The sequence below is a fragment of the Urocitellus parryii genome, chromosome 8 (genome assembly GCF_045843805.1).
Source record: "Urocitellus parryii isolate mUroPar1 chromosome 8, mUroPar1.hap1, whole genome shotgun sequence".
Lineage (NCBI taxonomy): Eukaryota > Metazoa > Chordata > Mammalia > Rodentia > Sciuridae > Urocitellus > Urocitellus parryii.
In genome coordinates, this window is record NC_135538.1 from 134,768,256 (window position 1) to 134,792,501 (window position 24,246).

The 24,246-nt window shown below is 42.7% G+C and overlaps 1 protein-coding gene across 1 annotated transcript; it reads left to right on the forward strand.

Moving 5' to 3' along the window:
* The first annotated feature begins 2,299 nt into the window (after nucleotides 1–2,299).
* On the forward strand, nucleotides 2,300–3,316 carry Fam50b (family with sequence similarity 50 member B). The gene has a single exon (XM_026407132.2). The coding sequence runs from the start codon at nucleotides 2,300–2,302 to the stop codon at nucleotides 3,314–3,316; it is 1,017 nt and encodes a 338-aa protein (XP_026262917.1).
* Nucleotides 3,317–24,246: the final 20,930 nt, after the last annotated feature.

Genomic DNA, 24,246 nt, shown 5'->3' on the forward strand with positions numbered 1-24,246 from the left:
GAGTGGGATAGCTGGTTCCATTTCAAGTTTTCTGAGGAATCTCCATACTGCTTCCAGAGTGGTTGCACCAATATGCAGTCCCACCAGCAATGTATGAGTGTGTCTTTTTCCCCACATCCTCACCAATACTTATTATTGTTTATATTCTTCTTTTTTTTTTAGAGAGAGAGAGAGAGAAAATTTTTTAAATATTTGTTTTTCAGTTTTTGGTGGACACGTCTTTATTTTATTTTTATGTGGTGCTGAGGATTGAACCCAGCTCCGTGCACATGCCAGGGGAGCACGTTACTGCTTGAGCCACATCCGCAGCCCTTGTTGTTTGTATTCTTAATAGCTTCCATTCTGACTGGAGTGAGAAGAAATTTTAAGAGGAGTTTTGATTTGCATTTCTCTAATTGCTAAAGATGTTGAAAATTTTTTCATATATTTGTTGATTGATTGTATATCATCCTCTGAGAAGTTCCTGTTCAGTTCCTTGGCCCATTTATTGGTTTGGTTATTTGTTTTTTGTTGTTGAGAAGAAGCTTTTTAGTTTGAATCCATCCCATTTTTTGATTCTTGATGTTAATTCTTGCACTACAGGAGTTTTATTAAGGAAGTTGGGGCCTAATCTGACATGATGGAGATTTGGGCTTACTTTTTCTTCTAGGTGCAGCATCTCTGGTTTAATTTTGATCCACTTTGAGTTGAGTTTTGTTAATGATGAGAGACGGGGGTTTAATTTCATTTTGTTGAATATGGATTTATAGTTTTTCCAGCACCATTTGTTAAAGAGGCTATCTTTTCTCCAATGCATGTTTTTGGTGCCTTTGTCTAATATACGATAATTGTAATTATGTGGGTTTGTCTCTGTGTCCTCTATTCTGTACCATTGGTCTGCAAGTCTATTTTGGTGCCAATACCATGCTTTTTCTGTTACTATTGCTTTGTAGTATAGTTTAAGGTCTTGTATACTCACATTAGATTTTGAGATGTGGAATATCAGAGAAAAAGAACCTCAGTTTTAGGGAGCCATAGGGGCAAGAAGTATCCTCAGGGAACATTTGGGCTCCAGATAGAACCAGAAAGTAAAAGGAAGGTAACAGGTGTTTGCTAAGGCACTGTATTCCAGAAGGCACAGTGGAAGGGTTTAAGAGTGTGGGAGGGGTGGGGACAAGTTGGTTGGAAGGATGCCTACTGTTCATGGGAATCCATCAGATGATGGAGTTTCGAAGAGGGTGAAGAAGAAAAGACTGGTCCTGGTGAAAGATGGTTGGCTCCAGTAAAATCAGGCAGAGGCCTCAATTTGCTTTGGCTGAACCAAAAAGATAATTTTGTACTTAGCCCTCCTTTACTGTATATGATTCCTCTAGTGTCTTACTTCCCACAGCAAGTGAGGCTGGGTCTAATGGCTTATACATACTTCAGTGGACTCAAAAAACAGCCACTACAGAAATGATTCCTCAGGAAGAGGCAGGGACACCACCCTCTACAGAAGTGCATTCTGGCAGGGTTCAGAGGCACACACCTGTAATCCCAGAGGCTCAACAGGCTGAGGCAAGAGGATCTTGAGTTCAAAGCCAGCCTCAGCAAAAAAGAAAGACACACTAAACACTAAACAACTCATTGAGACCCTGCCTCTAAATAAAATACCAAAAAAAAAAAAAAGGCTGGGGATGTGGCTCAGTGGTCAAGTGCCCCTGAGTTCAAATCCCCAGCACCAAACAAACAAACAAAAGTGCATTCTGGAAGGTGCTTCCACTTGACTCTTCTCCCCTTGCAGGCACCCAGATGTCCTCCCCAAAGGAGAGCAATCCAACTGAGGAGACAGGTGCTTTTCCTTCAGGCTAGCCTTCCCCACCAGGGGACACATTTTCCTCTCAAACTCTTTTTCCCCCTGTGGCTGAGGCTCTCCTGATGCTGTGGTTCTTTCTTGTCTGTGCTTGACTGGTCACCTGAACCGGTATCAATGCATAAAGGGTTTGCTCTGTAGACCATCCCTCTCCAGCCCTACACTGCCCAGTAGTCACAAGTAGCTCCTTCTATTTAAATTAACAGAAATAAAAGAGAAAAGGCAGTATCTTGATGACTCTAGCTTAGCTGCATTTCCAGTGTTCAGTGGTCTCACTTGATTGGTTACCATTCCAGGTCAGCATATGGTAGAAAGTTCTTTTATAAGGTGCTGGTTTTGCTATGTGGGTTTCTTTCAAATTCATGTATTTTTTCTTCATTGCTGCAGAATTCATGAATTAGCGCAGAAACTCCAAGGTGTGAGAAAGGAATTGGACTGAAATAGCCTGAGCTGTGCTGAGCACCAGGCATGGCACAATACAAGGGCACCATGCGGGAGGCTGGCAGGGCCATGCACCTGATCAAGAAGCGGGAGAAGCAGAAGGAACAGATGGAGGTGCTGAAGCAGCGCATCGCTGAAGAGACCATCATGAAGTCGAAGGTGGACAAAAAGTTCTCAGCTCACTACGATGCCGTGGAGGCCGAGCTCAAGTCCAGCACGGTGGGCCTGGTCACCCTGAACGACATGAAGGCCAAGCAGGAGGCCCTCTTGAGGGAACGCGAGATGCAGCTGGCCAAGAAGGAACAGCTGGAAGAGCGCCGGCTGCAGCTGGAGTTGCTGCGCGAAAAGGAGCGCAGGCTGGAGCGTAAGCGCAAGATCTCCAACCTGTCCTTCACGGTGGACGACGGCGACGGCGATGACCACTGCGATGACCGAGGCGACGATCGCAATGAAGGCTGCATGACCGAGGCCAGCAAGAGCAAGAAGAACCTGGGCAAGAATCCCGACGTGGACACGAGCTTCCTGCCAGATCGTGACCGCGAGGAGGCGGAGAACCGGCTCCGAGAGGAGCTCCGCAAGGAATGGGAGGCCAAGCGCGAGAAGGTGAAGAGCGAGGAGATGGAGATCACCTTCAGCTACTGGGACGGCTCGGGGCACCGGCGCACCGTGCGTATGAACAAGGGCAGCACCGTGCAGCAGTTCCTGAAAAAGGCGCTGCAGGGGCTGCGTAAGGACTTCCGCGAGCTGCGCTCGGCCGGTGTAGAGCAGCTCATGTACATCAAGGAGGACCTCATCCTGCCCCATTACCACACCTTCTACGATTTCATCATCGCCAAGGCCAGGGGCAAGAGCGGTCCGCTCTTCAACTTCGACGTGCACGATGACGTGAGGCTGCTCAGCGATGCCACCATGGAGAAGGATGAGTCACACGCAGGCAAAGTGGTGCTGCGGAGCTGGTATGAGAAGAACAAGCACATCTTCCCCGCCAGCCGCTGGGAGCCCTACGATCCCGAGAAGAAGTGGGACAAGTACACCATCCGATGATGGGCACGCCAAGGCCCCTGGCATCCTTCTGCACATGCCAGGAAAGACTCATCAGAATAGGAAATACTCAGATTCCCAGACCCTGTAACTTCTAACATCGTTTGATGAGCTTAATTTCTTACCTGAAATTTAATAAAGACAAAGGGGTCCCATTATTCAATTTGGTCATTCTGTGACTGATGTTATTCTTTGGTTACTTGATTGGTTTTTTAAGTTTTTAAGTTTTTTTTTAATACTGCTTCATGGCTTTGTTTCATGGCCCTTTTGTACATTATGTGATAAAGTAAAGAGTACATTTTGGGCCAAGAGCTCTGAGGATGGACTTTGGAGCCAGAAATGACTGGATTTGATTTCCTGCTTCTGCTTGTTACTGTGTACTTTTGGGTGAGCTTATTAAACTTAAGTGCCTTGGTTTCCCCACCTGTAAAAGGAAATGACAGTAGTGCCTACCTCATAAGCATTGATGTGAGGAGTAAATTGACTATTTGTAAAACACTTAGAATTCAATAAATGTCTTCTATTCTTCTTATGGTCTTGGTTACTTTATTGAAAGGTTTGCTATGACCCAGTTATGAAATGTCTGAGGCCAGGAGTATACCTGCCCATCACTACTCCCAGGATCAGTGGTTAGGAGAGGGGAGGGGGCTCACATAGGTGAGACAGCAGCCCCACCTCTGGTTTCCTTAGCTGGTTGGTTAGCCCAAGGGGTTAGGAGGATAGAAATTGGGCACATGGCCTAAAAGTTCATCAATTTCCTTTTTGACAAAAGCTCCAATATGGTTGACTCCACAAAGCACTCTTTCAGATTGTTGTCTTCTAAAATGTTTATATTTCATTGATTATGACTGTTAACTTTAATTTTAAAAAGAGATTATATTAAAATATTATTCATCTCAGTTACTGAGTTTTTAGGTGCCCCTTTCCTTTAACCTTACAGCCCAAGGCATATACCCCTCTCAATTTACCCTAGTCCCAGCATGGACTCTAGGAGGGATACTTCTCAGAGTTCTTGTCCAACCAACATTGGCTTTCCAGGATGGTGAGTTCCAATGTTGGTCTCTTAGAATCATCAGAGAAGCTTTTAAACTTCTCAATTCCCAGCACCCAGAGCCAGATCTCAGGGGACAGAATGTAGATATGGTGTTTTGAAGCTCCCAGTCAGATTAGACAAATGCTGGACACCCTCCCTCTATCCCTCCTCTTTGAGTTTCCTTGCAACAAGCACACCTGGTGTGGGTCCAGGACACATGCTTGATTCTGGGTCCAGGACACACACTTCAGTGGAAAACAGGTCCTTACTACTGGAGGTGAAATCCTTGGCCCAGAATCAGCACTTGGGGGATGGTTAAGAAGCAGAATCTCGAGTTCCATCACAGGTCTACTGAATTAGAACATGTGTGCCAACAAGACCCTCTAGTGATGTATAATCAGATTTAAGGAACCTCTGGCTGACCAGATGTCTACTCTTTGGCCTGTACTTCAGGATGTAGACGTGGGGGTGCTAATAGTAGAACCCTACCTCTTTGGTTGTAGGCCCAAGTCATGTTTTTCAATCCAGCTTTAATTTAGAAGTTGATATTCTAACCACAATCTAATCCTGCATCTGTTTATTATTATTATTATTATTATTATTATTATTATTATTATTATTTGTGGGGAGCCACAATGAGTTATCATGCCTTCCAGTCCTAATACACCACGGGGATCTGAAAGGTCACTCTAGTCTGGAGTAGTAGTGCTATGACTCTGGAGCGGTAGTGCCATGACTCAAGACTCAGGCTTTATACCCCACCCCCCCTCGGATAGCAAGGCCAGTCTTCTGAGAAGGCATACCCCTGGGGTTGAGCTACACTCTCCTTTTGTAATCCTACCCCTTTGCCCTTTCGGGGATAGAATGTTCCATGGAAACTCCCTTTGTGTGTCCCCTTCTCTTGCTCTACCTTTAGGCATGGCCTTCCTAGCTGTCTGTCAGCCTGCTGACAGCAGACATCACAAGCTAGACTCAACCCCTTGAAACCTGACCCCTTGCCTCATTTGAGTGGCTTCTCCCCAATAAAAGGATTCATATCTCTCTCTCTCCCTCCCTCTCTCTCTCTCTCTCTCTCTCTCTCTCTCTCTCTCTCTCTCTCTCTCTCCATGGACCCCTAAGGTCAGAGGAGCAGGACCCAAAGAAAAAGGTATCTCTGTCTCTTGTGTGATTATTTCTTGCAACCCAGTTCACCTGGAATGACCCTGAGTGTTTTAGTTGTGAGGAACGTGACATTTATTGCTATTTGTGTTGTTATGTATTGACAAGTGATAGTCATATATATTCCTGGGGTGCAACGTTGGGTTATGGTTTTTAATTATTTTAACATTTTTTTTGTTGTGAGAACATTAGAAATTTACTTTCTTAGTGATAATATATACAATACTTAATTTTTAGCCATATTAAGCATGCTGTGCAATTGACCTAAAAAAAATTGGACTTATAACTGAGGCTTTGATACCTTTGATGCCCCCCCCCTACTCCCCTCACTCCCAGTCCCTTGCAATCACCATTCTATTTTCTGCTTCTATTAGTTCAATTGTTCTAGATTCCACGTGTAAGTGAGAACACGGGGTATTTTTCCTTCTGTGTTCTGTAGTTAAGTCATGGGGTTACTACCCTCAGCTCTTATAAGACTGAATCTCCAGAAAGCAGGTATTTTATAAAAAACTGAGTTTGGCTTTCTGCCTTGCCATGTGATCCCTTCTGCACATGTTCCATTCCCTTTCTGCTTCTCTACTACATTGTGACACAACCAGAAGTGCTCTCTCCAGAGTTGAGCAAATGCTGACACCATGCTCTTGGATCTCCAAAACTGGGAGCTAAATATGCACTATGACACACCAGCCTTCTGACATTCTCCTAAGACTTCCCTACTGCTACCGCCATGGTAGGTACAAGACTGAATGTGCTGGGAGTGAACCAACAGCTTCTGTCACCAATTGGAACCCCAGGGTAGGAAGGGGTTAAATACATGTTCAGACTTCAACATATGCCAGATTATTTGATAAACCATATTTCATCTAATAATATGAAATATTTGTATTATTAGCCTGATGCAGAAATTGTGGATCTAAACCATGTGGATCAGGTTGCAACTGGAATGTTGTGGTATAATAAGAAAGATATTTGGTTTTATCCCAGTTTCCTGGCACAGAGCTCCTAAAATCCTTGGAATTTCCTGAATAGACATGTTTTTATTGTTCATAATGAACATCTGTCAATCACACCTGGGTTTATGCTAATGAGGTGACTTAGGATAGGCCACCTATCCTGAGGTGACCTTCAAGGATGAAGCTGTTCACCAGAAAAACCAAGTAATTAGATAACTGGAATTTTCAGCCTGTAGAAAACTCTCGAACAGCAAGATTTGGTGAGCTTTTGGGTAGTGAACTCATCCAGTGGAGGAAAGCTGGTGTACCCCAACTCCACAGGGCTAGACACCCCTATGCTCAGGATCCTGCAGCACCTTGCCCTATATGCCTCTTCATCTTTCTTATATCCTTTAAAACAAACATAAGTTAAATGTTTCCTTGAGTCCTAGGAACTGCTTTAGGAAATGGAGTCATGGGAACCTCTAATTTATAGCCAATTGACCAGAAGTACAAGAGATCTTGGTGGTATTAGTGTCACAGTTGGGGCAGACTTGTGGGACTGAGCCTTAGCCCATGGGATCTGATGCAGTAGCAAGAATGCAATTGAATTTTTTGGATTCCAGCTGGTGTCAAAGAATTGGTCAGTAAAGAAGACACCTGCCCATCTTGCATCAGAGTGCTCCATGTGAGTGTCAATAAACATGTCTCCTCACAGATTTAAACCTCAGTCTGTTTGGCTTCTACACCTTTGATTTTCAGTTGAAGCTTCATGTTTATTCATAGTTGCACATTGTATAAAGAGAGATTTCTATCAGACTTGTGAGAAAAGCACTTGCCCTCTGCCCCATCACCCTCTCAGTTTCAGTTCCTCAGAGGTAGCTACTTTTCAGCAAATGCTCTTGAAATTGACCTCTGCATCTCCAAATAACCTGTCATCCTGCTGCTACTTGAGTTTTCTGGTTTAGGCATAACCTGTTAACTTCCTATTATGGGTGACCAGGATTTAGCTCTCTTTCTTCCCTTCTCTATCAACCCCCAACACACATGTGAAACCCCCATCATTCCCTTAGAAGCAAAAGCCTTTCTGATCGGACCAATATTCATGTGTTTGCAATATTATCATCATAAATATGCAGCATTATTTATTATCAACAATTTTTCTGGGGTTTTTTGGGATTAATTGTTTTCTACTAATTTTTTGTTTAATTTCTACTAATTTTTCTGGAATTATTTCCATTTTGATTAACTTTCTTTGTTCTTATTATTAAATCAACTTCATACTTCCTGTCAATTGTTTTCATCCTCTTTCAATAAATCCCTTAACAACCTAAAATAACAGAGATCCTCTACAGAGAATGAGTTTATCTGGAGTGAGTGACAGCAATCTGGGATAGGTGGTACCATAGCAAGCCATGCCACAGGCATTTCCAGGAGGCAAAGGAAAGCAAGGATTTGTAAAGTCAAGATGGGGAGAATTATGTAAATTGTATTAAGTCACAGAAAACTATGGTAATGGGGATTATCTCAGGAACTGAGGCAAATGGTAGTTTAGGACCTTCTCTTTGTGGTCTGGATCTATTTAGTCAGGATTTGACAAGATGACTCTTATTAACCAGATTTCAATCACTGTGACAAAATACCAGAGAAAATCAAATTAAAGAAGGAAAAATTTATTTCGATTTGTGATTTCAGAAGTATTAGACCATGGGTCACTTGGTCCCATTGATTTGAGCATTTGACAAGGCAGGATATCATGAAGGGGAGCATGTGTTGGAGCAGAACCGCTTACTTTATGGCAGCTGGGAAGCAAAGAGAGAGCAAGGGGGCTGTGAAACATACACTCCCTTCCAGAGCACATCCCCAGTGACCACTTCCTCCGACGAGGCTCCACCTAGTTCATAGAGTTTATACCACCTGCCAATAATGCCATCAAATTATGATGCCATCTTCGGATTAGTCTACTGATAGAGCTCCTCACTATCCAATCATTTCCTAGAATTCCCCCCTCTGAACATGGCTGTATTGGGGACCAACCCTTTAGCACATGAGCCTCTCAGGGGACATTCCAAATCCAAATCATAACAGAAGGCCAGAACTGGCTGGACTAAAGATATTTCCCTTCTCCTGGTCAGAGTCCAGCCATCAGGTTAACCCACCAGGTTAGATCCTGGTTGAGAAACTAAGGCGTTAAGGAGATCAGCATGCTCTGGCATACTTTAAATGTTCCCTCTTCCCCTCCCACTGTCAGATGCATGAGGGGCCTTTTCCTCAGTATTTACCATGAAGACCTGGCCAAACTCTTAGAGGTAAAACTCACAGATGTGTGGGCCCCTCATATGACTGGGTCTCCTTGAAGTTCTTTAATGCTCAGCCTTGTCCACATGGAACCTCCAGCAATTCAACAATTGCAGTCCAGATTTTCCTGCCCTGGTACTGGTGGGTTTATGATTGGTTATCTCTGAATCTCTCTACCCACCTGTCTGTCTCTCAACTTTGGGGGGCAGACTTTGGTAGCTTTCCTTCTCTGGTGGATCTAAGAAGAGTTGTTGATTTTTAACTTGTTCAGGTTTTTGCTTGTTGTTAGGACAGGAATGGTGACTTCTAAGATCCTTACCTACCAAGCTGGAAAACAGAAGTCTCCCCCCTCAATATTTAGGAACATGAAGCATTCTGATGGTTTCAGATTCTTGAAAACAGATCTTCTGAAGCCTTCCCACCTACTGCAATCTGGGTTGGGTGTTCTTTGTTGCAGAGTTGATATTCTGGAATTTTCCTTTGCCATTGTCCTGAGGAACCCCCACCCCCACCCAAGCATGTTTCCTAGATCATGTCTTCTTGCTGGTGGATTTGCTGTTCTATGATCAAAGATGTTTGAGAAGTGTTTTAGAGCTTATATACCCAAACCCTACTTCGCTTTGCTCTCCTACATCATTGAAAGTCCAACAGAATAGAAATCATTTTCTCTCAAAATGTTAAAGTCAGGGCTCCAGAATCTTATCACTTGCTTTCCACTTAACACACTTGGCAGATAGATGCTCAAGTGCAGGAATAATCGCATTAAACCCAGGAAAACCACAGAGACAAACATTCCAGACTCTCCACAAAGCAGTAGCCAGTGCAGCCTCCTGCTTCTTTCGACCCTTCATTTCCTCTGCACTTTTAAGCTACTCTGCTCTGGCTGTCTCAGTGCCTCCATCAAACAGGGCTTCTTTTCAAAGACAGATGCTTTGCGGAGTCATCCAATTTCTCGTTCTTTTCCCCAGGAAGTCTTCACCCAGATGTGAGTTCACCTGCTGTTATGGTTTAGATATTAGGTATCCTCCAAAGTTCATGTGTGAGACAATTCAAGAAGGTTTAGAGGAGAAACAACGGGGCTACACCAGTCTTAATCCAATGAGGGATTAATCCCTTGGTGGGGATTTACTAAGTGATAACTGAAGGCAGGCAGGCTGTGGCTGGAGGAGGCGGGCATTGGGGCCATGCCTTTGGAGTATATATTTTATTTCTTGCAGTGGATTCTCTCCCTCTGCTTTCTGATCATCATGTGAGCTGCTGTCCTCCACCACACTCTTCCGCCATGATGTTCTGCCTTACCTCAAGCCCCAAGGAATGGAGCTGGCTGTCTACAAACTGAGACCTCTGAAAATTTGAGCCCCCAAATAATCTTTTCCTCCTCTGAAATTTTTCCTTGTCAGGTCTTTTAGTCACAATACCAGAAAAAGCTGACTGAACCTCCTGCCTTGGCACATTTTCCACTGTACTCTGTACTTGTATACTTCAATATTCTGTATTGGGCTGTGCTTTTTCTGTCATCTCTCTGTGTCCCTTCACAAACTCCTAAGCCAAGGCTTGGTGATTCCAGAGTGCCTGGATCACAGAAACTGTTTACTTGGAGGAAGGCAAAAATCTCCTCAAGGACACCCTTACCATAACAAGAACTGCTCACCCTCAGATTCCAGATGGCCTCAAACCTTTCCGAGCAGATTTCAAACCTGAGGTAGCCAGGAGACTACTTTTGGTGGAATCTAGCTGGAAAAATAGAAGTATCTCCTCAGTACCCAACTTCCCATCAGAACCCCAGAAGCCAGCCCACCCCCGCTCCCATCAAGCTCGTGACCCCAAGACAACACCACGGGTTCACCCTGGTCATTGCTCTGCCTCTGAGAAGGGGTCTGCAGGTCTGCATTCTGACCCAAGCCTTGCTTTCATAACCTCCTCTTACTGGTTTGTGTATTATTGGCCAACTGCCCAATCCTTAGCTTGCAGAACCTTACAAAAGACTAACCAAAATAGCAACCAGCATTTAATATATGGTAGGAAGTATTTTAATTAATTCTATCCCCATGCAGATCCTATGAGACAGGTTACATTATTCCCACTCTACAACTGAGCAACAGAAAGGCTTAAGTAACTTCCAGAAAGTTATACAGCTACTAAGGGCAGATGGGGACTCAAGTCACTATACTGCCTCGATTTTTGTACCAAGCCTTCATTTAGATTGTGGTTCAACCATTTTGGTGACCATGGGTAATTCTCTAGATTGGACATGCTGTTTTTTCCTCCAGGAACACATTCCCTCAATTATCTTTTGGAGAATCACCATGTCACCTTTGCTGTTGCTTTATGTGACTCAAGAAGTAGGGCTGTTACTTCTACTGTGACTCCGTGTGGCTGAGGAATGATGTGCCATACTTCAAGCTGAGTGACCCACCTAGTCATCTTCCTGGCCACTGCCTTACATGGACTTTGTGTGCGATGTAGTACTAGGAGAGGGAGAAAGAGAGGAATGGTGGGTGGGGAGGAGAGCAAGAGAAATGACGCTCTCCATTGTCTCTTTTTAGAAAATGCCAATACCATCATGGGAGCCCACCCTCATGACCTCACCTAACCCTAAATTACTTCCTAAAGGTCCCATCTCCAAATATCATCACACTAGGAGTTTGGGCTTCAACATATAAATCTGGGAGGGAGACACAACTTAGTCAGTAGCACTGGTCAGTGGCAGTAGGGGTTTGGGCCATGTGGCCTTGCAGCCCATGGAATTGATTTTAAGTGGACAGTGGTAAATTATCGCCCCCAGGAGGATGGGGGCAGCACCATGCAACACTGAAGAGGATGTGGTGCAGGTGAGGCATGTCAATAGGTGAAAGGGCACATTGGGTGCAGACTTAAGGTATTTTTACCTTCAAAAATTTCCTAATAAAATGAAAAAATTTGGACAAGTAAAATTTAGCACCATTAGTAGTTACTAACACCTCTGAGATGACCTGACAGTAAGCCTGGGGAGTCAGAGGGTGCCCTGAGGGGAAAGCCCCTGAGTGGCTGAAGCTACACTAATCCCTGGTTTACCTCCAGTAGCCTTGTTCCCCACAGCCTGCTTGGGAGGCCTTGTGGCCTTACGTCAACACTACTGCAGTCCCACACACTGTCAGAGAGTCCTGAGATGTGAAAGCAGAAGGGACCCTGCAGAGCCTGTGCCTGAACTCTCAAACACTGTTCTTTTCAAAAGTTTATAAAGAAATGAAACAGAAAGAATATAAAGGTTTTTATAAAATATTTTTTTTTCTATTTTAAGGAATCTGTTTGTTTAGAGATGTGCATTTTCATTCTTGTCTGGTGTGTAACATTCTTCCTAAGAAAATTATAATCATTATAGATGCTAATTTTTTGTTTTAAAAAATCTTTATTTTTAAAAAAACAATCATTGCATGGAAGTCCCTGCTGTCAGTAAGATCTGAAGGTCTAGAAACCTCTGAGGTAGTCCATTTTCAGAATAGGAATGAGGCCTATTGCAGAGACATCACTTGTCCATAGCAAAAAACAAAAACAAAACAACAACAAGAAAAACCAGCATTGGGCCAGACAGCTCTAATGCCCAGGCTTGTTTCCCTTCTCCCCTTCTGTGTTAGCTTTGTGTCACTGTGACCAATATGGCCAACAAAAACAAGTTAGAGGAGGAAGAGTTTATTTTAGCTCATGGTTTCAGAGGTTCAGTCCATGGTTGGCTGACTCCATTGCTCTGGGCCCAAGATGAGGCAGGACATCATGGTAGAAGGGTGTTGCAGAGGAAGGACATAATAACCAGGAAGCAGAGAGAGCTTGACACCAAGGAGCCAGGGATAATATAACCCCCAAGGGCACACACCCTGTGACTTACTTCCTCTAGCCACACCCTACCTGACTACTGTTACCACTCAGGAATCCACTTAAATTATTAATCCATTAAGTGGTTTGATCCACTGATTAAGTTACAGCTATCATAATCTACTCAGGTACCTATGAACATTCCTGCATTGTTTCACTCATGAGCTTTTGGGGGACACCTCATATCCAAACTATAATCCCACCTCAGGGACACTGAGGTGATATGAAGAAAACTGGATTCACCAGCAGTCTTACTGGGGGAGATTTTTGATGAACAAAAAAATTCTTGAGGAGAGTCCAGGTCTCATGTTGATGTCCAGTGCTAAGGGGAAATCCATCAACCCTAGTCCTGAGGTCCCAGCATCTCAGCATCTCCTGAACTTTCCATTCATTAATGGGTACTTCTGTGTTTTCTCCCTCTGCCAAAAACTTTTGATTTATTTTCAGTTGCTTTTGGTAAGAGAGAAGATGATCCTCATGCACAAAGGGCAAAGCAACATTCTTCCGGTCAGCATATAAACGGCCCAGGCTTGATGTCTCCCCAGGAAATTATGTGGGGAAAAATTCACTTACATATGAACTCTTGGAGATCATCACAAAATTACCCATCTTCTTCCAAAACCCTAACTAATTGAGCTACTCTAGGAAATACTGATAAATTGATAGACCCCTAACCAGCCTGATACAAGCAGGTGCCAATAAATTGGCATCAGGGCCTTCTTTGTGTTTTTCATGATGCCTCAGCCTGAGGAACTGGAGCCTCTATGTTCCTAATCAGAGAGTTGCAGCAGAGAAAGGCATTTCCTATGGAGTAATATTTTTGCCAAGTAAATGTCATAGTAAATGGTTATTTGGGAAAAAAAAAACCATATGAGGTTTCTCATATTTAACTTGTGCTGGAAATTTATTTCTCTAGGAGGATCCATTACTTTCAGACTTTTTAAAAAATAACATGTTTCTGCTTGTGTATGTGTGTGCATTTACGCATATTCAGATCCTCGGTAGAAACTCAAACGGCTGCTCCCTGAGCCTCAGGGATCACAGTGGTACAGTCTCTTTAATTAGGGTGGTGTGGAGTACTTGTTATGACTAATGAGCTGAGGAAGCTGAAGTCACTATGAAGGCAGCAGAATTTAATTCCCAGTTTTGGGAACCAGCTTCCAAGAGGACCACCATGATTCTTTCCTCTTGGTTTCACACCCTTATGCAATAGGATTTTGATTAAATGACCTTGTGTGGCATAGGAGACTTGGTCATAGAATGTAGGTACTTTCCACCTTGCTCCTTTAGATGGCTCACTTTGAGGAAAGCTAGCTGCCAAGTTTGCAGATAATCAGAGAGCCTCATGGAAAGAGTCACTTGGCAAGGAATAATGAATTAAGGCCACTTGCTCAAAGCCAACACAAACTGGGCAGTCTATGGAGAATTAGAGTCTCAAGCCCCATCAAGTTTTCAGATGACTACAGCCCCTGCCAAGAACTTGACTCTTCTCATGAGAGAGTGTGAGCCACATACAATTAAACTCTCTGTATTAATTGACATGATTTCGCATACCATAATATACCCATTTAAAGTGCATGGCTCAATGGTTTTTAGTCTATTCAGGCAGTTGTGTGAACATTATCACAGTCACTCCAAAAGCAAACCCTGGCGCATTATCAGACATTCTCCCACTCCTACCCTCCTATCCAGCTCAAGGAAGCCACTAATTCTTTTTTGTGTCTATACATTTGCCTATTCTGGACATTATATAATAAAATCACACAATTTTTGGCCCTGTGTGTCTGATTTCTGTCACTTATCATAATGTTTTCAAGGTTTATCCATGAAGTAGTGATAGTGATTACCTGATGAGTCCTGCTTCCTCAAACACTGAAGTATAACACCAGAGAAGCACGTCGAGGCAGGCGTAGAGTAGAAAGTAAGAAGCTTTATTTAAAGGACAGTACAACAGACTTCTGGGTGGATGAAGGGGACCCAAAGACAGGAATCGGTGGCATGCGGAAGTCCAGGTCCCTTTTATATGTCTAAAGTTTCCCTTGTTCCCCTGCTTTTTCTCCCTAAACTTGTTCATTTCCCCCATCCTTCAGGGATGACTGAGGGATGTTGGTGGAATGGCCAGGGGGTGAGCAGGTGGACTGCAAGGGCCAAGGTTGAGTGACTAGGCAGGAAGGAAACAGCAGCCCAGGGGGTGTTGATCAGTAGCTCTCTGTCTGCTCAGGAGTCCCTTCATTTGGGAGTGGTAGTATCAAAGGGCTTTGGAAAGGTGAACATTCCAATCTCTCAGATGCAGTTTCCAATTTTCCGGTCTCAAATATTGGCCTCCATCTTCTGGATCTGACCCAATCATCTCTTCTACACTAACTGCCTGTCTTTAATTCTGGCTTCAATAGCATGTGTCAACATTTCATTCCCTTTTATGGCCACATAATATTCCAATATATGTTTATACCACATTTTATTTACCCATTCATGTATTGGCTCATAGACATTTGGTTGTTTCCATTTTTTACTTAATAGTATTGCTAATGAATATTTGTGTATAAGTTTTTGTGTGAACATGTCTTTGATTCTCTGAGGTAAACATCTAATTTCATTCCCAGCAGCCAAGTATAAGGGTTTCAAATTCTTATGGTCTTCACCAAAACTTATTATTACCCATCATATTTACTATAGCCATTCTGATGGCTATAAGGTGATATCTCCTTGTGATTTTGATTTGCATTTCTGTGATTATTGTGGTTATTGATATTAAGCATTTCTTTTGTATTTCTTACAGTTTGTACATGTTCCCTAAAGAAATGTCTATGCAAATCCTTTGTCCATTTTTTTTAACCAAGTTACCTGTGTTTTTATTGAGTCACAGGAGTTCTTGATATATATTTATAAGTGCCATATCAGATATATATTTTACAAATATATTTCCCACTCTGTACATTATATTTTTGTTTTCTTGATGGCATTCGTGGGCACAAAAGTTTTAATTTTATTGAGGTTTAGTTCTTTGGGTTTTTTTGTTTGTTTGTTTCCCTTATATTTTGTGTAACAAATTATTGCCTAATTCAAGTGCATGAAGATTTATTCCTGTTTTCCTTTTTTATAATTTCACCTCTTATATTTATGCCTTTGGTCTATTTGGAGTTGCTTTGTATAGGGTATAAGGTAAGAATACAATTTCATTCTGTTGCATGTGGCTACCTCTCGTAGGCACCACTTATTAAAAAGTCTAGTCTTTCTTCTTTGGGTGGTATTGACACTGTTTCCAAAAATCATTTGACCACAGACTCATAATAAGTTTATTTCTGAGCTCACATTTCTATGCCATTGATCTATCCTTTTACCAGCACTATACTATCTCTATTACTGTGGCTTTGTAGTAGAGAAGTATGTGTCAGAGCAATGGATTCCCTGTTCTTAGTTTATCTGGGAATATCTTTATTTCTTTCTGTTTTTAAAAGATAGTTTTACTAGATGTAAGATTTTTGATCACAGGTTTGGATTTTTTTTTTCTTCACTCTTATAGAACCCACCCCCAACCTCCACCAGTTTCTTTTCTGTCCTGACCAGAAAAACACAGAGCACCTTGACTACTCTGTGGCCCTTCCAGTGGCATGATTTACCCAGTGGCCTTGAACCCAAGCCAGGCCCTTTGAACATTTCCACTCATAAAGGTGTTCAGGTTCTTTCATAAAATCCTGAAGGAAACTGACCCTGACCCTGAGCCAAATTCCTTAAGCTCACCTTTGCGTGCCACACCTTGATCCCTTTGTCATAGACACACCTAGGTAAACTATGTCTTTCTCTGTGATGAGAACAGCAGCAGAACCCCCAAAACAAATTTCCACCAGAGATGCTTTGGACTGATCACCCTGATGTTTAGTGCTTCTTTTCTGGAATCCCAGTGGCCCTTTGAGGACTCCTCCGCCCCTGCTTTCAGTGCAACTCCAGCCTCAGGTTTGACTGCACAGAACAATTTTGAACATGGCCTTTTGTCCCCCATTGTTTTTGATGAGAAGTCAGCTTGTAGGAACTAAGGCAACTCACCTTATTAGGGTTCCCTTATGTGTGCTGGGTCATTTTTCTCTTGCAGCTTTCAAGATTGCCTCTTTATTGCTGGTTTTCAACCTCTTGACTATGATGTTTAGGTATGGCTATCTTTTTTGGAGGGGGGTGTACTGGAGACTGACCTCAGGGGCACACGCCCACTGAGCCAATCCTCCTGCCTCAGCCTCCTGAGCCACTGGGATTACAGGCGTGCACCACCGCACCGGCTATTCTCTGTTTTAATTCTATTTAGAATTAACTGAGCTCCTTAGAAGTGTAGACTATATTCAGTGATTTGGGAAAGTTTTCAGCCATTAATTCTTTGATCTTTTTTTTTTTTTCTGTTACTTCCTCTCTTTCTGGTACACTCATAAGGCATAGTTGTTTTGTTTAATGGTGTCCCATATTCCTCTGAAGCTTATGTTCTTTCTTTTTCTTTCCTCTTTGCTCCTCTAATCTCTATTGATCTGTTTTCAAGTTTGCTTATTCTTCTGCCAGCTCAAATCTACTGTTGAGTTCCTATAGTGAATTTTTCCACTTCTATTATGTTTTTCAACTCTAAAATTTTAATTTGTTCCATCTCTTTTATATTTTCTATTTGATAAAACATTATTATCATACCTTATTTTGATTCTTTAGGCATTTTATTTACTTATATACTTATTGGTACTGGGGATTGAACCCAAGGACCCTCTTCCACTAAACTAGCCCTTTTTATTTCTTTCCTTCTTTATAGACAAGGTCTCACTGATTTGCCCAGGCTGGCCTTGAAATTGCTATAAGGTCAAGCAATGGTGGCAACCAAAAGAAGGCAGATTTAAAAAGGCTGCTGAACAAGGCTTTACTGAGATTCCACTCCCTCCAGGGCAGAATAACCGACAGAGTAGAAAGGAGTGGGGTCTGAGAAGAAACCACCTGGGGGCTCGACCAGACTGGAATTTTATGGGGCTTAGGGAAGGAAGGGAGGGCTTGGGACAGGAGGAGGGGTTTTTAAGAGTCCCTTGTCCCACTGGAGTTGGTTGAGGGGAACTGGCTGAGATCCAGGATCGGCCAGGAGACCCCTCTGATTGACAGGCGGTTCCATAGGCGCCTGAATGGTGTTTCTTTAGTGCCCACGGGGCTGCTTGGTGCTTTGTTCCTAAGTCACCTTCATCAACCTGACACTTGCAATCTTCCTGCCTCAGCCTCCCAAAGAGCTGGAACTATAGCCACGTGCCACCATGGTGCCACCATGTTTTACCTTCTTTAGTTCTTTGAACATAATTATAGTAACTGCTTTGAAGTCTTTCTGTTTTTCTTAACATGTATAGGCTTAAGAAGGCAGCTCCTGTTGTCCATGTTTTTCCCTCGTATGAGTCACATTTTCCTGTTTCTTTGTATGTCACTTAACTTTTGTTATAAATGAGACATTTTAATATATTGTAGCAACTCTGGATAGTGGTTTCCCCACCCTGGGGTTACTTGTTTAGTGGCTTGGCTTGACTATTCAATGACATCTATTTTCCTTGCACATGTGCAGCCTTTGATGTTGACTCAAAACTTTTTTCCCCTCAATTTCGTCTTTAAAACCTGGGGATCAGAAAACTCCTAATTTGTTAGAGATTGGATTTAGGTCCCGTGAACCAGAAAGGTGTTCGTTCCTCTTTTATCACTGGATCTGTGTATGACTTGAAGACTGCTTTTATCATTCAGGGAGTTTGTGAGATCCACCCTAAGGTCTGTTAGAGACTAGTAGCTCAGAATTCCCCCATCTGCTCTTCAAAGGAACCAGCCTTGGATTTGCACTGAGCTCCTGATCACCTGGGATGGGTTTAACTGGTCTCTCTTCACTTTCCTTGATTAAGCTTCTGGCCAGTCTGCCTCATTAGGATTACAATCCAGTTGTAATTCTCCAATACCAGTTACTTGATTGCTCTATTGTTTTAAAAAATGACTTGGGGGTATAAATTGTTCCCTGGTGGGAACTGTTCAGGCTGGTCTCAAAATGGTGATCCTCCTGCCTCAGTCTTCAGGGTAGCTGGGGTTACTGGCCTGTACCACAGGGCCTGGCTGTATTACCAGTTTTGAGGCTAGCTCCCACCTATCCCTGGCAGAAACTTTATACTGTGGAACTGGATGGGGAACTGATGCAACTCCAACTGCACCATCCTCCTTAGGGTCTCCATGGAGATAAAACTTTGTGCCACCACCCTCCAATACAGAGTATCTGCAGCCCAAAGCTGGGGGTGGAATTGGCCAATATTACCAGCTACCAAATCTACCTGGAATAGCTCTTCAAACTCAAGAAGCTAAAGGAGATAGGAGCCAGTAAGTTCAACAGAGCAGTTCATCCGTAAGTCAATGTTTTGAAAAACTAGGGACTGGACTTTCCTCAGCCTTCCCAGATCCTCTCTGTGTTGGGGTGGAGAAACAGGCACTACTACCTGTTGCCTGCAAGGACAGTGATGCACACATGACGAAGGTGGAGACAGGAAGCAAACCTCGGATGGGCTTTTCTAATTCAGTATTTAGTGGCGGAGTCAATTGGGTTATATAGGCTTGGTTTAGGGTGGGACAAGAAGGCAATTCCCCGGGCTCATTGTATTGGGGTACCTGATTCTCTAGGGTGGGGACAGAAATGTGAATAGGGAATTTCCTGGGGCTTATTGTATTGGCATCAGGTGACCCATTGGAGTTGGGGGTCAGGTGCCCTCTGCTGGAGTTTATTTTGTGTTCCTGCCCTGGCTAAGGTTGGGATTTTTAAATGACAAAAGCTTAGGGGAAAAAAAAAAAAAAAGCTTGTTTTCCATATTCTTCCCTACCACAGCCTGGCCCACGCAGTACAGGACTCCTGATTTTCAGGACTCCTGCTCACTGGATGCTGAATCTACTAGGAATAGCTCTTCTACTGGGGGAGATAAGGGTTGCCCACCGGCTTCCAAGCCCTCTGGAGCAACTCTCCCACAACATGGAGCTGTGGGAGGGTAGGTTCAGTCCCCAGTTCAAATGCCACAGCTTCTCTCTGTTCTTACTGCATTTCTGTAGATTTGCTGAATATATTTTTTCAATTTGTTGTAAGAACATGGAGCAACCTCCAGAGATTTTGACTGATAAGATTTTGCCAATTTTACCCCATTTAATAGACATCTCTCTGGAGGACAGTTTTCTCCAAACTTCTCTTATTGCTTTCTGCTTCAAGAAATGTTTTTTAAGTAGGAAAAAAAAAAACCAGATAAAATGACAATATGCATTGTATGCCACTGCTTACGTAAAAGAGGACAGAGGAAGAATGATACAGGGATGTTGTCATATAAACTGTACTTAGAATGTCTCTGAGAGGGTACACAAGACTGGAAGCCATTGTTCAGTGCTGGGGAGGGGACAGGATGGCTGGAAGACAACAGTGTGAAAGAGGCTTTTCACAGTATATCTGGTTCTACCTTTGGGATTATAGATCATACAAATATGTTAGCTTTTAAAATATAAAACATAATTAAAATTCAAACTGATTTTTTAAAATGCAAACATCCTAAGTTTTTGATAAAAGCCTGATTTTCAAGAAGGAGGTTGATAACTTCAAGATATACTGGCATCTTATTTTAATGATTGGGCTGGGGATGTGGCTCAAGTGGTAGCGCGCTCGCCTGGCATGTGTGCGGCCCGGGTTTGATCCTCAGCACCACATACAAACAAAGATGTTGTGTCCGCCGAAAACTAAAAAATAAATATTTAAAAATTCTCTCTCTCTCTCTCTTTAAAAAAAAATATTTTAATGATTATCTTTAAAGAGGCAAAGAGAATGATTCCCTTTCATTTATGTTTAATAAGGAAAGCTTCATATATATATATAAAGAATTCATGAATGAATTCTTTAGTTTAGCCCAATCTGAACTCCCAGCCCTCAGTTGGCACCAACAGTCAACTATGTGAGGACACCATCTTGGATGCTCCAGCCTAGATGAACCACCAGATGACTGTAGGCCAGATAACAGGATGCTCAGAGAAGAATCATCCAACCAAGTCCGGTAGAGCCAGAGACTCATTGGAGACAGAAAAACCTCACAGTTTAAGGACATAGCTTCACAAGACTGACTCCACCTCAGACGCCAACCACAAATGGGTGCCATGGCTCCCCAGCAGTTCTGCCCAGGCAACCACAAATTTGGGCTTTCCCATGACCTGTCCACCTAGGGTTTGATGATTCACTCATAGAACGCAGGAAAACACTCTATTTACATTTGCTGGTTAATTATAAAGGACACAACTAAGAGCAGCCAATGGAAGAAATGTACAGGGCAAGGCCTGGGTGGGGGAGGTTAGGATGGAGCTTCTGCATCCCTTCTGGGTGTACCTCCCACCCAGCATCTCCGTATGTTCACCAACTGACTTGGCAACTCACCTGCACTCAGTAGAAAACATACTGGGAATTTTGAATCTGGATCTCTTCTCAGGATAGTGATTTCATGTCATCTTCTCTCCTCTCCTTTCCTTTCCTCTTTTCTCCTTTTGATGCTGAGCGGTGGTAGTGAGCTCCAGCTCCCAATCTGCACCATGCTCACCAGGGGAAACAACCCAGGCTCTCCTTTGCACTGTGTTGCTAATCCAGGATGTGTAGCAGGTTAAGTGGATTAAGTGTATTCTCCATTTAAAACTCTTTTCCTATTACCATGAGTTTATAGGCACTTAACCCCATCCTAAGTCAGGGAGCATCTCTAGATCTCTTCTTACATCACAGCCACATATAAACGGCAATTACCTAAAACAGCAGTTTACAAACTTGTTTAGTCCTAACCCTTAAGATTTTTTTACATTCCAGCCAAGAACATAATATATGTATATAAAACCAAAATTTCATACAAGTTCAAGGAAATTGTACTCTTCTGTACTATATGCAATTACCTGAGATTTTTCAGTCCAATTCATTAATTCCTATTCCATTCTTTTTCTATCTTCCTTGGCATTTTAAATGCTGGCTTCCATCGACAAGACAGATTTCTTGACCTACCAATTTGTTTTAAGCCATAGTTTGAAATGCTGGGCTCTCAAAAGCCAAAACTCTGATTCTCTCTGAGATTTTTTAAAGAGACATGAAGACACCCTCTGCAAAGAAAAGTCAGCTCCTGGACCTGTGGGAAGAGATGAGAACATGCAGAGAAAACAGAGCTCAGTGAGTGCCAGCTGACAGGAAGCAGGAAGAGAGCAGATGGCAGCCAAGAAAAGGCTACTGTCATCCCGCTAATCTATGGGGGGAATGCGCTAAGATTCCCAGTGGATGCCTGAGATAAAAGATAGCACCAAACCCTGAATACATTATGTTTTTCCTATAAATACATAGCTATGATAGGGCTTAATTTATAAATTAGGCACTGTAAAAGATTAACAACCATATAACTAATTATAAAAGAGAACAATGAAAACAACATACTATAATCAAAATAATGTGAATTTGGTCTCTCTCTCTCTCTCTCTCTCTCTCTTTCTCAGAATATCCTACTGTATTGTAGATCTCAGCATACAATTTTCTTTCTTTATCTATTAGGTCAAGAACTTTAAACTTTTCATTTAAAGAAAATATGGCTCCTCTCTGGCATATTTGAATTATCAGCATCATTACTCTTGGGTTTTGGAGCCATTAAGGAAAATGAGGGTTATTTGAACACAAGCACTGTGATACCACATTAGTCTATCTGATAGCTGAGATAGCTACTAAATGACTAATGGATGGGTAGCATATACAATGTGGATACAGTGAACACATGGATGATTCATGTTGCTGCAGTCCAGGTGCAGCAAAAAAACTGGGAGGTGACGAGCAACTTGTGTAGATTGATATAACAGGAGTGGGAGCCCTTTATTGTAGGACAGGAGGGGTATATATACATTCCACACAGCTTATCTTAATTATCATAAACTAGATTCAGCAGTCAACCAATAAGGAATCTCCACACTTAATGGCTCTCTGGCGTTACTTCACAAACCACTCCCTCTGGCAAAATGCCAGGCGCCATCTTGACTTGTTTACAGACCCTAACATCATGTCCCACATGGACAGAGCAGGATGATAAGAGAGTCCATCATACTATTCAGACTGGTGTGCAATTTAAAACTTATAAGTTGTTTATTTCTGAAGTTTTCCATTTAATATTTTTAGACTATGGTTAACAGAGGGTAACTGAAACCCCAGAAAATGACACTGCAGGTAAAGAATATCTACTATATGTCCCTTTCAAACAAACTTCTCCTCACAGAACTACCAGAGGCATTTCAGACAGTCTCTTGTTTCAGGGACCCCTGAATGGTGCCTAGCAATTATCTTAGCCTCACACTGTCCTCAAATTTGCTTTTGAGTCTCTGACACCACCACAGTCAGCCCCGGGCCTAAGATCAGTCCTGAGAAGGCCTATTTTATAGAATCTGGATGGACTTCCCAGCTGACATGCAAAAGCTGACAAATGGACCCCTACAGAGATCACTGTTCAGACTGTGGGCTCACTCAAAAAGAGGATCCTGAGGGCTGGGGATATAGTTCAATTGGCAGAGTGCTTGCCTCCCATGCACCAGGCCCTGGGTTCAATCCCCAGCAGCATTAAAAAAAAAAAAAGGATCAATGGAAAAGGCACTTCTATGACCATGAGGAGGATGGTGGAGGGCTTTGCTCTTAGAGATGTCATCGCTGGCCTTGTGAATCGGAAAACAGATGTTCTTGGTTTCTCTGCAGAAGCATATGGCTTTGACACTTTCTTTATTCTTCCCTGGGTTAAGTGGCTTTGGCTCCGGCTCACTTCTCCTAATGGGCCATGTCTAACAACTGTGTGATTACAAACGGAGCATGGTCATTGGTGGGCGTCTGGAGCTTGAATAACAGCAAGAGTGCTGAGGGCTTCCTGTTCCACGCAGGAAGGAGACGATCAGGGCAGGACTGGAGTCTGAATCAAGTCAATTCACATAGCAAGGGACATGAGGCAAATGATGGGAATTCAGGGGGGAACAGTTCTGTCTTCCCCATCCTGGAGTATGATATAACCTGGCCTCTTCTCTAGACTTTGAATATGATTTTAAATTGATGTTTATAGACTTTTATTTTTCATATTATAAATCTAATATATGCTTATTGTACCGAATTTTTAAAATACTGGAAAAGAGTCCCTCATTATCCTACCTCTCAGAAGAAACAATAGTTTGGGTTTTTTGTTTGTTTGTTTGTTTTTTGTTTTTGACATTTTTTTTCCCTTGGACCGTTTTTTGTCAATTATGGGTGGTTTACTTGACATATGTCTTTGTCATTAAACTTTATATTCAGTCTGTGGCTTGTTTTTTAAGTTTATCATTACCTTGATATGTTAAAGAACATTTGTAATATCATTTGTAATATCCTTCCCTTGTCCCTACCACCCTAGCCATGGTTAAAGGCCTAAATTCCACCTCTGCATGTAGAGACAGCTTTGTCTCTGTCCCTCCACCCCAGGAAGCCTTCAAACCAGGAGAAATCAGGGCACTAAGATCTTCCAAGGCTATTTTATGAACCCACCAGGAGAAAATAAGTTGACATTCAAACCAGGCCCTTGTGTGACTCTGAATAAGTATATTCAGTGAAGCAGGAAATGGGAAGCATCAGGGTCTGTCCTGGGCCAGATAAGGTG

What these genes read in the sequence shown, in the direction of transcription:
- Fam50b (XM_026407132.2), top strand. Translation starts at nt 2,300, where the DNA reads ATGGCACAATACAAGGGCACCATGCGGGAGGCTGGCAGGGCCATGCAC.